At 44.2% G+C, this 14790-nt stretch overlaps 1 protein-coding gene across 1 annotated transcript in view; it reads right to left on the bottom strand.

Moving 5' to 3' along the window:
• LOC103367063 (cysteine rich transmembrane BMP regulator 1 (chordin-like)) overlaps positions 1 to 2673 on the bottom strand; it is a 33659-nt gene extending 30986 nt beyond the window's left edge. The window contains exon 1 of the mRNA XM_008294974.1: positions 1963 to 2673. Within this exon, the coding sequence (XP_008293196.1) occupies positions 1963 to 2260 (298 nt within the window). The 5' untranslated portion in view covers positions 2261 to 2673. The remainder of the gene's footprint in view (positions 1 to 1962) is intronic.
• Positions 2674 to 14790: the final 12117 nt, after the last annotated feature.

Below are 14790 nucleotides of genomic sequence, written 5' to 3'. Positions count from 1 at the left end.
ACTGACTGACAAGCTGATGTCCGAAGCGGAGATGGCAAAGTGAATGACGTTTCCTCAGAGCAGGTGCCTGCACGCTCACGGGATGCTTCGCTTTTTAACAAGTTTTTGACAGCTTCGGCGCACTGATGCCAAATTCCTTCATGAAAATAATTGATATCCTGGTCTTGGCAGGCTGCAACTATTTTGTGGTTTTCATTTGGTTATTATAATTTCAAAAGTAGTGACATTTACTGGCAACACAGCTTGAAATAAAACACTTCCTTAATTCAAAAAACAATGAAAAACTCAGTTCCAGCACATTTCAGTTCTTTTTAGTGTCTTGCATAATATTTCTCAGTCTGGAAAACAGAAGAAGAAGAAGGGACGACTGCAGCTTCCCCCCCAGAGTCCAAACAATCACACATTAAAGGCCGACTGATCACCACGGTGTCCCTCTCATGCAGCCTGTAACTGCCACCTGCACTTGAAGGTTGTTGCGTCTCCACACTAACAGATTTTGACCACCCAGAAAATCAAACTGTGAGCAGAAAAGCAGTGGGATCAGAAAAGCGGAAACATTTACCCCCTACTCCTGATTGCAGGTCTAATCACTTTAAGACCCTTGCAGCTTGAGGAGGGAAATCTGGGATCAGCCTCCAGCAGCCTGCCTACCGTGGCCCCCGAAAACACGCTGGGAGGTGTTGATTTACCCCCACCTAGACCCTCTGGGATATCGTGGCTGTGTGTGTGCGTGCGTCTGATTTAGGGGTCAGCAGCGTGCTTTGAGGCCCCTGGAGCGGCAGGACCAGAGGCATGACTCAATCAGAGGAGCCATTAGGTCTCCCGCTCGTTCCAAAGCTGTTAATTTGCAGTGGAGATGTCCTCCAGACGCCAGTCTAACCTGTACATGAGGCACAATCAGCAACAGTGTCTCCAGGGATGGCCCAGGGGGGCTTGAGACCCCTGGAAAACTCTTGTGGAGCTGTGACCTGGACCACCCCACAGAGAGATGATGGAGGGGCAGGGTCAGAAGATCCAGACACCCACTGAGAGCTGCTTACTCTCTCCAACAGTCTTGTCAGTCCTCTTCAATCATCCCGAAACAGGCTGGACAGAGTGCAGGTGGAGGGGCTGAGAGGTGGGGGTCCTTCCACCAGTTATTTGTTCCACAGGGGAAGGCCATTGCTACCTTCATTCTCAGAGAGGAACCTGACACCCTGAACATTTCTTTGAAGTTCAGAAAGTTGCTCAAATTGTGCGTAAAATGAGCACATCACACAGTGTAACAGCCCAGCTCTGCTTGGCAGGAACAGAACGCTGTAGCGCTGTGGATTCACAGAACTGCAAATGAAAATCTGCTGGGGACTTTTGCAATCGTGCTGTCAAACCATTAGAGCTTTGGGATACACAGCGAAGCCAATTGTGTGTACAGTGCAGGCAAGAAAATGGCAGCTTATTTAATAAATTGCAATGTTTTCCAGGCTTAGAAACACAATCATCATTGTTGGTCACGACATGAGCAGTCCATAATTTTGGCCCCACACAGATTCACTCTGAAATGCGTCTCAAATGTCAGAACAGGACCTACTAGAGCTGCAACCTTGTGCCAGATCACGACTGCCAGACGTATTGTCATGCTTCTGAGCTGAGAGTGAATGAAGCTTTGAGGGGAAGAAAGAGCAGCTGAACATGACTCCTCTCCTGGCAGTCAAGAGCCCCTCAGACCTGGGGAGCAGCTCCAGGCAGCCAGAGACAAGGTAAACAGTGACACAGTCGCTGCAGTCAGGGCTTAACTGACGTCTGAATAGTGGTGCCTTTAAGCAACTGAAAAGAAGACGATGGTTGCCTGACGAGAGAATTGGCACCAGCAGCTCCTCTGACGCACACTCGGCACCAGCATTTACGCATTTCTCCTCTGTGAGGGTTCGATTGAATAAACATGGCACCATTTTAATGAAGTTCACACGAGAGACTTCTACTCACCTTTACAAACTCCAATCTCAGGGACGGTGGCAGCTCCGGTTTTGTTGACAGAGGCGCAGGTCAGCCCCAGTGCGCAATAGCCGTGCGTCCAGTCCTGGCCGCCGCAGGGCTCCCACTCCAGCCGGGTGCACTGATCGCAGCATCCGCACGGGTCCCTGGCCAAGGTCCGGCCACCCTCGCAGCCGTGCGGGGATTTGAGGGGACAAGTCCGGAGGTTACACGGCGTGCACTCATGAGCCGAGAGCGCCCGCACCAGAAAGAGGACGTTCAGTAACACCGCGGAGCATTTGCTGAACATGTTTCTAAAAAAGAAGCCCCTTCTGTTAAGTTTTCCAGAGAAACGGTCCGTTTCTGTCAGATGTTAAACCACATGAACTCCACCGCGGTGTAGATGTATCTCCAAAGTTGCCAAGTCTTCCTTAAAGTTTTGTGACGACTCTTCCCCTCGGGTGTGCTCGTTATTACGCAGCAGCAGCTCACTTCAAAAGCGCATAAAACCACGAGGCACAAGTGTGCGGATGCGTTTTAAGTGGCAAGCAATATCCAAAGACAAAGGTTCAGTGTACGCAGGTAGACGCGCGTCCCGAGCGTCTCATCTGACAAAAAATACGCGTAGAAATTCCAGGACCGAGGCTGTGGACGTCCGCCGAGGCTTGCAGCTGCTGACAGCCACGCACAAAAACGCAATCTGAGTCCTAAATTGACATACAGGCATATAGAAATTAGCGGTGCACCCCTCCCCCTGACTGACACAGGCACGGACCAGTCACAAGGAACCAAAGGAGGGAGGATTTGAACTGATTTATCCCTGCTCGGCAACTCGTCTCTGTGTGTTGCGCAATGATGCAACTTTGAATGCCTTGAATGCAAGTTCCCCTTTCTGCGTCATATTGTGGAATTTGAAGAGTTTGTGGTCCTGTATTGGCCACTTGCCAGTTTAAAAACGACAGTTTTCTACCACAGCACCATTCAATAAGCACAAAATGACCCGTGGGATCATTTTACTGGGAGATGATAATGAATGAATCAATCCAACTCCTGCTTCAGGTCAGAATGTCATAAATTATAAATTAAAGATTTATATACACGTTAGTTGGTTAAGTCACACCAGTGGAGGTTTGACCACACTGAATTTATCTTAAATAAGCAGACTATTGTGAAATATAACCTGTTAACTTAAGCCTTGTTCAGATAAAATGAATAATGATCATGATAAATGTATTTGTATAGCACAGTTCATATTGTAAATAGCACTAAATCAATAAATGTACGAGAATAAAATAAATAAGCCTATAATAGTGATAAAACACAAGACACTCAAATACAAAGGTCCATTATAATGGCAATAAATAGGTTTGATATCAGTAAATTAGATAAATCTACACAGAAACAACATAAACACAAGCCTAAAAAGAGAAGCTCTGAGGTTTGGTTTGCAGCTGTTAAACAGGTGAAGCTTGATGGAACATAATGCAGCATCTCTGTGCATCCTAGTTCTTATAAGAACAAATAAGAGACCAGAGTTACAGGGTCTAATGGATCTGGAAGAGACGTACCTCACCGATGTATCAGATGAATAGTGAGGAGCTGGTTCACTTACAGATTTAATATCTAAAAGCAAAATAATGAAATGAATAGAAAAATGAGCACACAATGTTTGGGCTCACTAAAAAAGAAAAAGAAAAGAAAAGAAAAAAGCAACAGTTTGCATCCCTCTTTTATTTTTTTTTTTTAGTTATGACAACATCTGGGGAAATTATGTTCAACCAACAAACTATATTGAGTTTTTGGAAATTAGCTTTTCCTTCACAGTCAAAGATATTCCAGTCTTAACTGTCTGAACTTGTCCAGGCATGTTAGCAGAGAGGAGGGGACTTGAAATCCTTGAAAATTAAGTCATCAAGTCAATTTCATTAAGCTGCATCAACTTGAATTTAGTCTCAAATCAATTAATGCAGATATTTAAGCTCATATACACACAGTATTAAGTTGATGCCATTACCAACATTATTATGTCAACCTCACCCATCAAAACAATATTTATCTAATCATTTGGTGGGAATAGTTCCCTTGAATTAATGTTAAGGGTGCCTGGAGCTAATAAGGAGCCTTTAAAACCAAAGGATTGTGATCACTAGTTTTGGTGAGAAGATGCGCTGCTGCGTTTTGGATTATTTTTTTTTGTATCAAAGTCTTTTCATATCTTCTTTGAACAGGAGAGGCTGCATGAGGGCAATGTTTCTGGGATGGTAAAAGGCATTTCTAGTGAGGTTTCTCACCTTGGAGTCCAAGAACGGGTCACAATCAAATATGATGCCAAGATTCTTTGCTTCATGCTTTGTGCTCACAGCCAGCGTTTCAAAATAAGCACAAAGGGGAGTCTGCCTTTCTTTGATATCAGTGCTGAATACCTCAGTTTTGTTGCTGCTGAGCTGCAGAGAGTTTTATGATGTTTACATATTAATGTGCAGAGGCAACAAGACAGTTTGTCAGTTGGGCTCCTATCATCAGATCAGAAAGAAATGTATAACTGTGTATCATCAGCATAGGTATGAGAATCAGTTTAGTGCTCTTCTAAAAGAAATATCATTAATGAAAGCAATAAGTAATGCCTTTTATTTTACAGACTGCATCTATATAAACGTCTCTCCTTATTGTTTTCTGTCTTTGTTTAACAGTGCAGCCATAAAGTCTGTCAAAGCCTCACAATTAAACCTACAATAAATTATGCAGAATATTCATCATTCTCCTGCTTTGGCTTCTGTGTGGAAGAGTGTGTGTGCTCACTTGTGTTTGAAGGTGTCGGATTGTGTATGCAAATAGCTTTGGGGAGGTAAAAGGTCATCTGATGTTTGCCGAAGTAGTGTTTATGTGCTCACTTTGCCAGATGGATGGTGTGTATGTGTGTGGGCAGCGCAAGCACAGCTGGAGGCTGATTGTGACAGTGTCACACACCCTGGAGGCCCGCAGAGAGCAACTCTGTTGTTCTGCTGTTTTCTGCAGCGAGAGAAAATCTAGTCTATAAAACAGTCACATAATTTATTTTGCTGCCTGCCTACTCAAAGGGGGATGTTCCAATATTGTGAATTTTACTTCTGTCATCGGAAACATTTCCTCTAGAAACACCAATCAGATGTCATCCGGGATGATTTTTCCCCACAATGTCAACACACAACAGCACCTCCTTCATTTGCAACATCTGCCTGGAGCCACTCGCTCCAACACAAACACAACATCCAGGAAACTGGCCCCGTAGCACGCATAATCAGCCCTTGCAACACAACTCGGCTCTTGTCCTCCGCTTCTCCCTCCACCCTCCCTCGCGCCGTCCCCTCCTTAAAGCTCTCGTCAAATGGGTCGACCCGCTGACCGCTGGCCGGACACCCATATTGGCTGATGACAGATCAGACCAGGACCTCTGGGAGCTTCGGTTTCATTGCACTTGCAGAGTTTGTGGCCCAGGAGCACTGACCTATTTGCCTGGGTGATGGGCTTTCAAATGGAGCCAGATGGCTACTCTCACAGGACTCCCTCCTATCACGGACCAGGGGTTTGTTTTTGGCCAGCTGAAAGGTCACCACAGCACCTTCAGGTTCCCCCCTATCTGTTTAGCATGTATAAATACTTTAGGAGATCATAAAAGGGGCCTTTCTCTGTCGGAGCGGCAGCCATCAGCAGCACAATGACTGGACGGAACTTGAAAAAACCCTCATTAGACTCTTTCTGAGCTTATGCCTTGTGTCAAATGTTGCATGAATGTGGCATTTGGAAAACTTTCCCATTGTTAAATCCAGGCTCAAACACCACAGACAGAGCATCCATTATTGTGGCTTTGTTTTGAAGTGCTAAATTAGGTTCAAACACAGCTAATTAAATGTTGCTGAGCACCATGTTCTCTAAAACCAGAGTACAACTTGCGACACGGCGTCCCTGTGTTTCCATGTTGAGAAAACAGGGGGGGAAAGGTGGGGCAGCGAAGGGCGTTTTGCAGGGCTTGAATAACTGTAGTGTGTGTGTGCTAATGATGTTCTGAGTCACAGATCTCTGAGAACATACAGCAGCAGGGTCACCGGCTTCCCTCTCTCTCCTCTACACGCTCTGGTGCGATTATTGTGATGCAGGTTTCGCAGACATGGCCTCAGGTGGCCTAATCACCCCGGCCCTGGTCAGATTTGATGGCCTCTCTTTCTGCCCCTGCTGCTTTTTACCTAGCCACTGCACAGGCTGCTGATTTACACTCTGCTGCTGCGGAGGCGTCAGGCTGGTGGTGAGGAGGTGTTTCTGGGGATGTAGATGGGTGTGAATGATGGCTACCTGGCAGAAGCAATACGGCGCTGACGGTGACACGGGGCCGAACACGGAGTGTGATACGGAGTGTTGAATGCATGTTGAGTGGACAGCGTGCGGCACACCTGATTACAAGTCTCCAGGATGTGTGCCGGGATTTTTCCTCAAGTATCAGTGCACAGAGCTGACAATCACCCTCGCTTAGCTTATCTCTGAGCACAGGGTGTCGGGCTGAACTATACTTTACTGATCCAGGCCAACGGGTGGGGGTGGGGGCTTAAATGCAATGCATACTGACAGTTGAAAGAGTTTCAAAGCAATTCAGACATCGGCTAAACAGTGGAAACATGAACCGTTTAGTGTGGAGGTTAAGCAACACGTACACTAATGAATGGCCTGTTTCAAACTCAGAACAGATGAGATCATCTGTTTTTTAAACAAGTGGTCAAAATAAGAGAAAAAATAAAAGACATTAGGTTCATGAGAAACAAGCAAAAACTTTTCAAGAATATCTGCCAAATACGATTAACAGATGCAACACCTTGGTTTCCTTTTATACAGACTGCTGTACAGCATATTGAGGTAATAATCAACACACTTGATTACTTCTCTTTTCCATTACTGCCATCCAGAGGGACTCATAAGTGCTTTTGTTTCTCACTTTGGACTCTTAATTTGTTTGGAACTTGACAGACAGAGTTCGGAAACATTCAGAGGAGTCCAATTCTCCTTCTTACGGGAGATCAGAGCTGATATCCAGGTCAAGTTTACAAAAACACTCGACATGATTTCCTTATCCATGCTGTCCCTTTCTCTTTCTATGGCCTCTTTCTTCTCCTCTCATTGTCTCTTTCTCTTTTGCCTCTCTGCTCCCTCAGTCTCTGTTTTCGCTTTCTCTCTGTGAGGTCTGGTCCAGTTGCTGTTTTTCTTGCGGGGTCTGTAATAATGTGTTTTGACACCGTCAGGACTCCTGCAGTCTTCTTCTCTCTATCTCGCGAAACCCCCCTCAGAGTCATCACAGCAGCAGAGTAGCAACACAGTGATACACAACCATAAGTCCCCTCCTTCCTCTTCTTCTTCTTCTTCTGGTTTTGAGCGGTCCTGCTTGAACTTTGAAGGGTTCAGCGGGTTCAAACATCCCTCAGGGTTCGGTACGACGACACTTCGGCTTTGTAGTCCGGGAAAATTAGGGAAGTGTTTTCCAGGAAGAGGTCATCCAGTGAGTGATACATCATAAATAGTGACATGTGCTGTTAAGTGAGGTAGAATGAGTAACTTCTCACTTGTTTTCATGAGGGAATTTTGTGGGAGAAATGTTGGGGATGAACCCTTCACTTGGGATTCATCTACTCTTTTTTTTGGCCATGCTAGTGGGCTGGGTCTTGGGATGGTAAAGTCAATTCAATGTTGGGTTGCTTGCCTTGATTTCTACCAATATTCATGGTGCCCAGAGGATCCAATCCACTAACCTCCGTGATCCTCAGATCTTTTCTCCATCAGCATGTCAAAGTTTAGTCTTGTACTGTGAAATATCTCCTCGTTTATCCGATGAAGTCACACCAGTACATGATTCCTGAACAAACGTAACTCAATAACTTTAGTGATCCCTTCACTTTTCCATTAGCATCAGCATGAAGCTGATATTTTGTGTGAAGCGTTTTGACACGTGTTGGCTTACGATGAAATTCAATACAGACATTAAGTCATTTTTATATGTACTTTCTCTGTCATTGGGCCAAAATGTGGTCGTCCCACCAGCCTTAGCACGCTAACATTCTTAACAAAGATGGCATCAACACTGAGATTGTGTTTAACAGAACCACAAGCCCTGGAAACACACATCAAGCAGGGACGAGGTGACAGAGTCTAAGCCGGCCTCATTAGAAGAACTTTAAACTCAGCAACACACACAGCAGTTTCTGTTACCAACGAGATCAACACTTTCTAAAAGAGCTGTAATGACACATAAGATTTCTGGGTTCGATTGGCATCAAGAGTCATTATGACTCAGCCCCAGAGCCTTCCTACAGTCATGGCTCAAATCCTCTGGCTCCAGATTATGCCCAGCTCTGGGCCTCTCACTTTCCCTCCAACCCTTTTTTACCAGGAGATCCTGTGACCCAGCAGAGCAAACGGCCACTCGCTTGTTTGACAATCATAAGTGGCATACTTGCTCGCCCCTGTCGTGCTCCGGCGGAACGTTAAGTGGCCCTCTCAGAAGGTTTAATCTGCAAATCTATGTGATGATGGTGAATTCCTCAGTGGATTGGAACCTAAAAGAACCCTTGTGTCCGGTTCTCATAACACCTGCCCGGCGCAATCTTCCCTTTCATACATGAGATCATTGAGACAATTGAACGAGTGAGCCTCAGAGGGTCTACGGTTACAGTAAATGAATAGAGGGCGAGGCTGTAACCCAGATTTTTTGTGCCTGGTCATAAACTGCTTGGAGATATTTGTTTTGTAAATTATTGGAAACCGTCTTGAGTGCTTGTGAGCGGTTCTCACAGGCATGTTTCTGTGGGCTCAGAGCGTCGTTGTTTTATGCCATTATGTCGTATTTCATCATTGTGACGCAAGTGAAATCGTTTCCAGAGTGAAACAGGCTTTTCATTGAGAATTATCTGTCCACATGGGAGCAGCACAACAAATAGTAAACACAGCCCCGATGTGTTACCTCGTTTGATTCCAGCAAACACTTGCTTATTCATACATCCAGCTGACATGAGGAAAAATGTGAGCTTTTACATGTAGACCTCACCACAGATGCTAGTTTTGCATTCCCTCTGGTTTAATTCTCAGTTAGTTTCCACCAACACTCGGGGGGAAATATGCTGCCTGCCACGTGTGCTAATTGGTCTGCTGGTGTTCCACAGGTATTTTGTCTGTCTGCCGTCTGGTACAGGGCAGATGCCGCAGACTAATGTTAGTAATGATTTTTTTGTTTGCCAAAATAGCAAACCGCTGCAGGGTGGCGCACTTGGTTAGCACTGTTGCCTCGCAGCAAGAAGGTTGCCGGTTCGCGTCCCGGTGGGGGGCACTGGAATCTTTCTGCGTGGTTTGCATGTTCTCCCCGTGCAGCGTGGGTTCTCTCCGGGTTCTCCGGCTTCCTCCCACACAGTCTAAAAACATGCTGAGGTTAATTGGTGATTCTAAATTGTCCGTAGGTGTGAATGTGAGTGTGCTTGGTTGTCTGTCTCTAAGTGTAGCCCTGTGATAGACTGGTGACCTGTCCAGGGTGTCCCCTGCCTTCGCCCTAAGTCAGCTGGGATAGGCTCCACCCTAGTGAGGATTAAGCGGTATATAGAAATGGATGGATGGAAAATAGCAAACCAAGACAACGAACAAAGAGACACTGAAATGCTCAATGGCTGAGGTGATCTGCAGTGTGTGGTTATTATTCTCTTTGTCGCTATGAACAACACTTTTTGCACAACATGAAATCAAAATATATAATATTGGGCAGTAGGAGTTTTAAATACGCCTAATTTAAGGCATTATTTGCTTATTCTGTGGCCTATTTTCAACCCTGATAAAGACTGATTCATTTCTCGGATGGCATCACAGAGTCGATCTCTTCTTCTCTGCCAGCAATAAAGCAGCTGGAAATAGACAGAGGGGAACAGGTTGAAGGTAAAACTGGGTCTTCTTTTTCTGTGTTTCTTCTTTCTACTTCTAATCTTTCTTCTTGGGGGATTTTATTCAACAGATATGCAGCAGCAGCGGTTCTGACAAAACAGGTTTTTACTTAAAAAACGAAAAGTGCTTTCTATGTTTGTGTCTTTGTTTAAACGCCTAAAACCTCAAACCTCATGTGTTGTTTTCTCAGATTGCGAAAAGAACAAAAATAAGACAAAAAGGAAGAAAGCAGCAAACACAGCGAACGTTTCCCACCCGTCTCGTAGTAACACACTCTCTTAAAATAAATGTGCAGCGTTCATTAAGTAAAAATCAATCCAGCTAATGAGCTTCCTATAAATTATTTAAACATAATTAACTCTGTTCCTTGATGTCTGTTATATTGATCGAGAATGTCCTTGATTTTATTTCTATCTTCTCTTGTTGACGTACAAACATACACCTGTGTCTGCACATAGATGGTTCTAGCGGTTTCTGTGGACTTGGAGGGGGAGGATCCCTCAAGGTAAAGGTGCCAGATTTACAGGCAGACCTCCAGCTGGCAAAGGAATGTCACAACCTGTGTTTCAGCTGTAAATTCGCATAATTACAGTGCCACTAACTCAAACACTGAGGTGAAACAACCACCTTGCGAGGGGAAAATGATCACTGCTTAATGTTATGTCTGGGACACAGATTTACTCCTGTCTTTGTGGGGGGAAGGACAGGCGGCGGGAGCAAGAATGTGAGAAATGTGTGAGTTCTCTGACCTTTATGAAGGTGAAGCAATGAGTTGACATCATTACCGTAGCCGGCATGTGCATACTTGAAGTCACATGGGCCGAAGGAAAGCAGAAACAGGTCAAATGAGAGGGAGAGTGTAGGTATGTGCTGCGTAAATGCTTCTGTAAATCCATAAACTTTATGTTGATTTGACCTACAAACCACAAGCCAGTGATGCAAATGATTTCAGCTGTCAACTCTTGGTATGGGTGAGAATAAAAATGTGATTAATATTACAATATGCATGCCTTTTTTGATTGTTTTTTATTATTCTTTTAAAGTAGATGTACCCTGGTGGCCAATGAGGTTTTAAAAGCTCAATTTTTAGCTTGTTAACGCGTCCATATGCTGGTTTTTTATATCCTGGAGGACACACCATGAGAGAAGTAAGCAGTCAATGCTATGGTTTAGTATTTCCACCTTGAAACTGCTGCGTGTCACTGAAATGATCGAAAACATGGATTCAAACGTACCTAAGAAACTAATCTTGTCGACTTGCAGGTTAAGGCTGAGCTGCTCCAATGTTTAAATGAATAACTATGTAGAACAGAATAGATTTACAGTGACGGAGTCTGTGGTGAGCTGGTGTGCTCAAGCTGCATCAAGCGGGGTGCGTTGCATAGAGACAGGCTTGATAGATAAACAGACATCTAAAACATTTGAAGGCAGGAAGGGATCACTTATACAGAAAAAATGATATTATGTTACTTTGATACACAGAGATGAATTTGTAGGGGTTTAATCAATGAGTGTAGACGTCCTTCAAGAGAATAGTACATGAAATATATTTATTCACTCTCAATGAGAAGATCAACGCCACTCTCATATCTCAGAAACAAGAGGAAACAGCTAGCCAGGATCTATCCAAAGGTAGCAAAAGGCATCAATTTGTATGAATGATGGTATTCTGTCATTTATATATAGCTCACGTTTACGTTAACATTCCTCGTGGCTTCGATATGTACAATACTTAAAGAGTTCATTTGCAACAACAGATACCTCCATCTTCACAAACCTTCACAAAACCCACTTTTCCATCGTCTACCTGAGACAATATCAATCGACCTTAAGTTACCTCTACTTTTGTTATGTCATTTCTACTGAGTCAAATCCACTCAACTTCAGTTTGATTGATATTATCACAAGCAAACAACAACAAAAAATTGTTTTTCTGAAAATCTACAAAAATTGAGTTGTCTGTTTTTGCAAATGAACTGTTAATTTGTCATTCACATAAGACTAGACAGAAGTGACATAATGCGGAATAACAGACCAATAAACAAAAGACTGAATCTAAATCTGCTACGTAACAAAGGATTGTTGCAGCTTTCAGACTGTGACTGTGTGTGGCAGCTCAGCTTCAGACATGAAGCCAACACGTTCAGATGCCACAGAAAGGAGTGCATGTCTGAAAGGGGATTAATTTGATTTCTCCTTTCTTTCGAATCTGAGAAAATCTTCTATCTTCCAAGAAGCACCAACACCTGGCCTAGAAGTAGTCTGGAACCTGAAAAACCGTTTTTGTTTTTACAGTTCGGGGTTTATATTGAGCGAACAAACAAGCCATAATCTGTTACGTAATGAACTTTAAAGCGGGTGGTGAGTGGATTTTGTTGTTTTTGGAGAGCTTGCTGTTTCCCCCTGTTTCTAGTCTTTAAGCTGAGTCAGTCAAGATAACTGTTTGCTGGCTTCATGATGACGGACAAGAGGGTGGTATCTGTCGTTTCATCTAACGTCCATCAAGAGCACAACTATGACATTAAAACCACCTGTTTAATAGTTTGTAGGTCCCCCTTGTACCACCAAAGCAGCTGTTAGGCCTGGACACAAGACCTTTGGGGGGTTCTGCGGTGATTGGTACAGGGATGTTGGCAGCAGATCTTCTGGGTGCTGTCGGTTGTGGGGCGGGGCCTCTGTGGACATATTCCATGGACGCTTGATCAAATTGAGATCTGGGGAGTTTGGAGGTGAAGTCAATATGTTGGGATTTTCATTGTGTTCCTACAATTCGACAATTTGATTAAGCTTTTATCCAAAGCGACATTCATCTGAGAACAACACAAGCAAGGATCTGGTCAGGAGAAAACAATCTAGATAAGTGCCGTAGAACAAGTTTAGATGTGTTAGGGCGTTGGTGCCAATAGCAGGCTGTGTGGGAGGTAATAGGATTATTTTTTTTGTTTGTTTGTTTTCAGTCTGTCAAGTGCAAAGGTGTTCAGTGAAGAGGGGCTCTGCTCTTTCCTCAAGGTGTTCCTGAGCTGTTTTTATATTGTGACGGGGCACATTGTCCTGCTGGAGAGAACATCACCATTGAGCATCTACATCACTATGGGAATGTGTGCCAAGAAAAATGTTTTTACAGGAGGCATCTGCCAAAGTGAAATCCACATGAATGCCAGGACCCAAGGTTTCCCAGCAGAGTGTTGCATCGTAATGAGATGATCAATGTTATTCACCTCACCTGTCAGCCGTTTTAATGTTGTGTTAGCATGCTGATTCAGTCGTCATTGCAAAACTCCTGGTCCAAGCCATGAAGTTTAACAGCTGTCATTCTTAGCCTCTCTTTACCCTTCCACCCCTGCTCCCTGTTGATTCTCTGATAAAAGCGTGGGGTACAAGTGACAGCAATGTTTCCTAATGCAGTGCTGCCCCTGTGTGGTTGAATACAGGCAGCGCAGCTCTGGCTACACTTCCCCACCTCATCCTATTGTGCTTTATCGCACATAACATCAACCTGCAAGACAATAATTCTGCCTGCCTGCCAGTCAGTTCATGTGAGAAGAAACATCTAAAGGCAGGAAGCCTCTATTCCTCTTGGGCCCAGGTTTTTACTGGCTTAGTCACACACGCTTCCTGTTTTTCTCCCACAACCAACCACCAACAAACAATACTAGGAAGGGGGTCTGCTCTGTGTCTAGACGGTGGCCTGTCAGCTACGCATGATTTGATCGCAGCTCAACAGAAGCCATGACAACTGACCTGTCTGGCTGAGGTCAGTGAGGCTACTGAGGCATCCTGCTCTCTGCAAACTTTTCCAACCACGATCCAACCTGTTAAGGATTACTTGAATCTGAGGGTCAGTTGGCTTGTTTTGCTTTAGCTGAGGGGTAGGAATGATGTGCTAAAAGTCTTGCATGAAAAAAACATCACCTAAAGGATTAAATGTCAAATTAAAATCCCTTTAAATTATTGGCGTAATGACACATGTTCATCAATAGAGGGCAGAATGACACAACTATCCAATATTCAGGGTTTCTTAAGGTCACTATCAACTGACAAGAGAGGTAAGAATTAAATTTCACAGCACAACTTGGTAATTATTGATCAACCCGAGCAGCAGAAACAGACAAAAACACAGAGCTTTTTTTTGTTTAGCAGCTGTGAGAGGGGAAGGACAAAGAAATTACCCCCCCAGCTACAAATCAAACCATTGCTGTTGCGCTTGTGTGCACCATCACCATTAGGTCACCAGATGCCTTGTTACTTAATGTCTTGCAGGGATCCTTGTGTGAGGGATTCGGAGATATGCATAAAATCAACTGTGGTGTTGTTTACAAATGTTTAAACAAAGACCGCAATAAAACGGTTCACAGTTTTTCCCCTCCACAAACGTGCATGTAAACAATCACAGTTGTGATGCCATTGGCAATTCAGGGATCTTAAACTTCACACTGCATATCACAAGAAGAAGAAGCACTCATGCATTAACTGGAAATGTCATTATTGAAGCATCGACTAAGTTGATGCAGCGTTTGGCTTGACAGATACTAGCATCACTTTGCTCCCTTTGAACCTTCAAGACTCCTTTGAGTAATTTGTTAGCTGACATTTGACATGACTGGTCGACCATGCGGGCTGCCTGTGTGTGAATGTGTGAATGAGGGAGACAAAAAGAGAGAGAGAGCCGGTGTCAAAGTAGGTATAGGGGCAGACTTTCTGGAGCCGGCTCCCACATGCCCTCTGACTACCTGTCACTGGACAGACCAACCTCGTCTCCCCGAGCAGACGATAAGAGAGGCAGAGAGATGAGAATGAAGGGTGAGGAGGGGAAAAAAAAAAGATAAGAGGGGGAGACAGGTAAGAGAGTGTGAGTAAGAGTGAGACAAAGGAGAGAGAGATCAGCTAAAGGAAGAGATGGCA

This window comes from Stegastes partitus, unplaced genomic scaffold (assembly GCF_000690725.1).
Source record: "Stegastes partitus isolate 25-593 unplaced genomic scaffold, Stegastes_partitus-1.0.2 Scaffold1010, whole genome shotgun sequence".
Lineage (NCBI taxonomy): Eukaryota > Metazoa > Chordata > Actinopteri > Pomacentridae > Stegastes > Stegastes partitus.
Note: the sequence above shows the minus strand (reverse complement) of the source record. Positions and strands in the feature narration are given on the sequence as shown.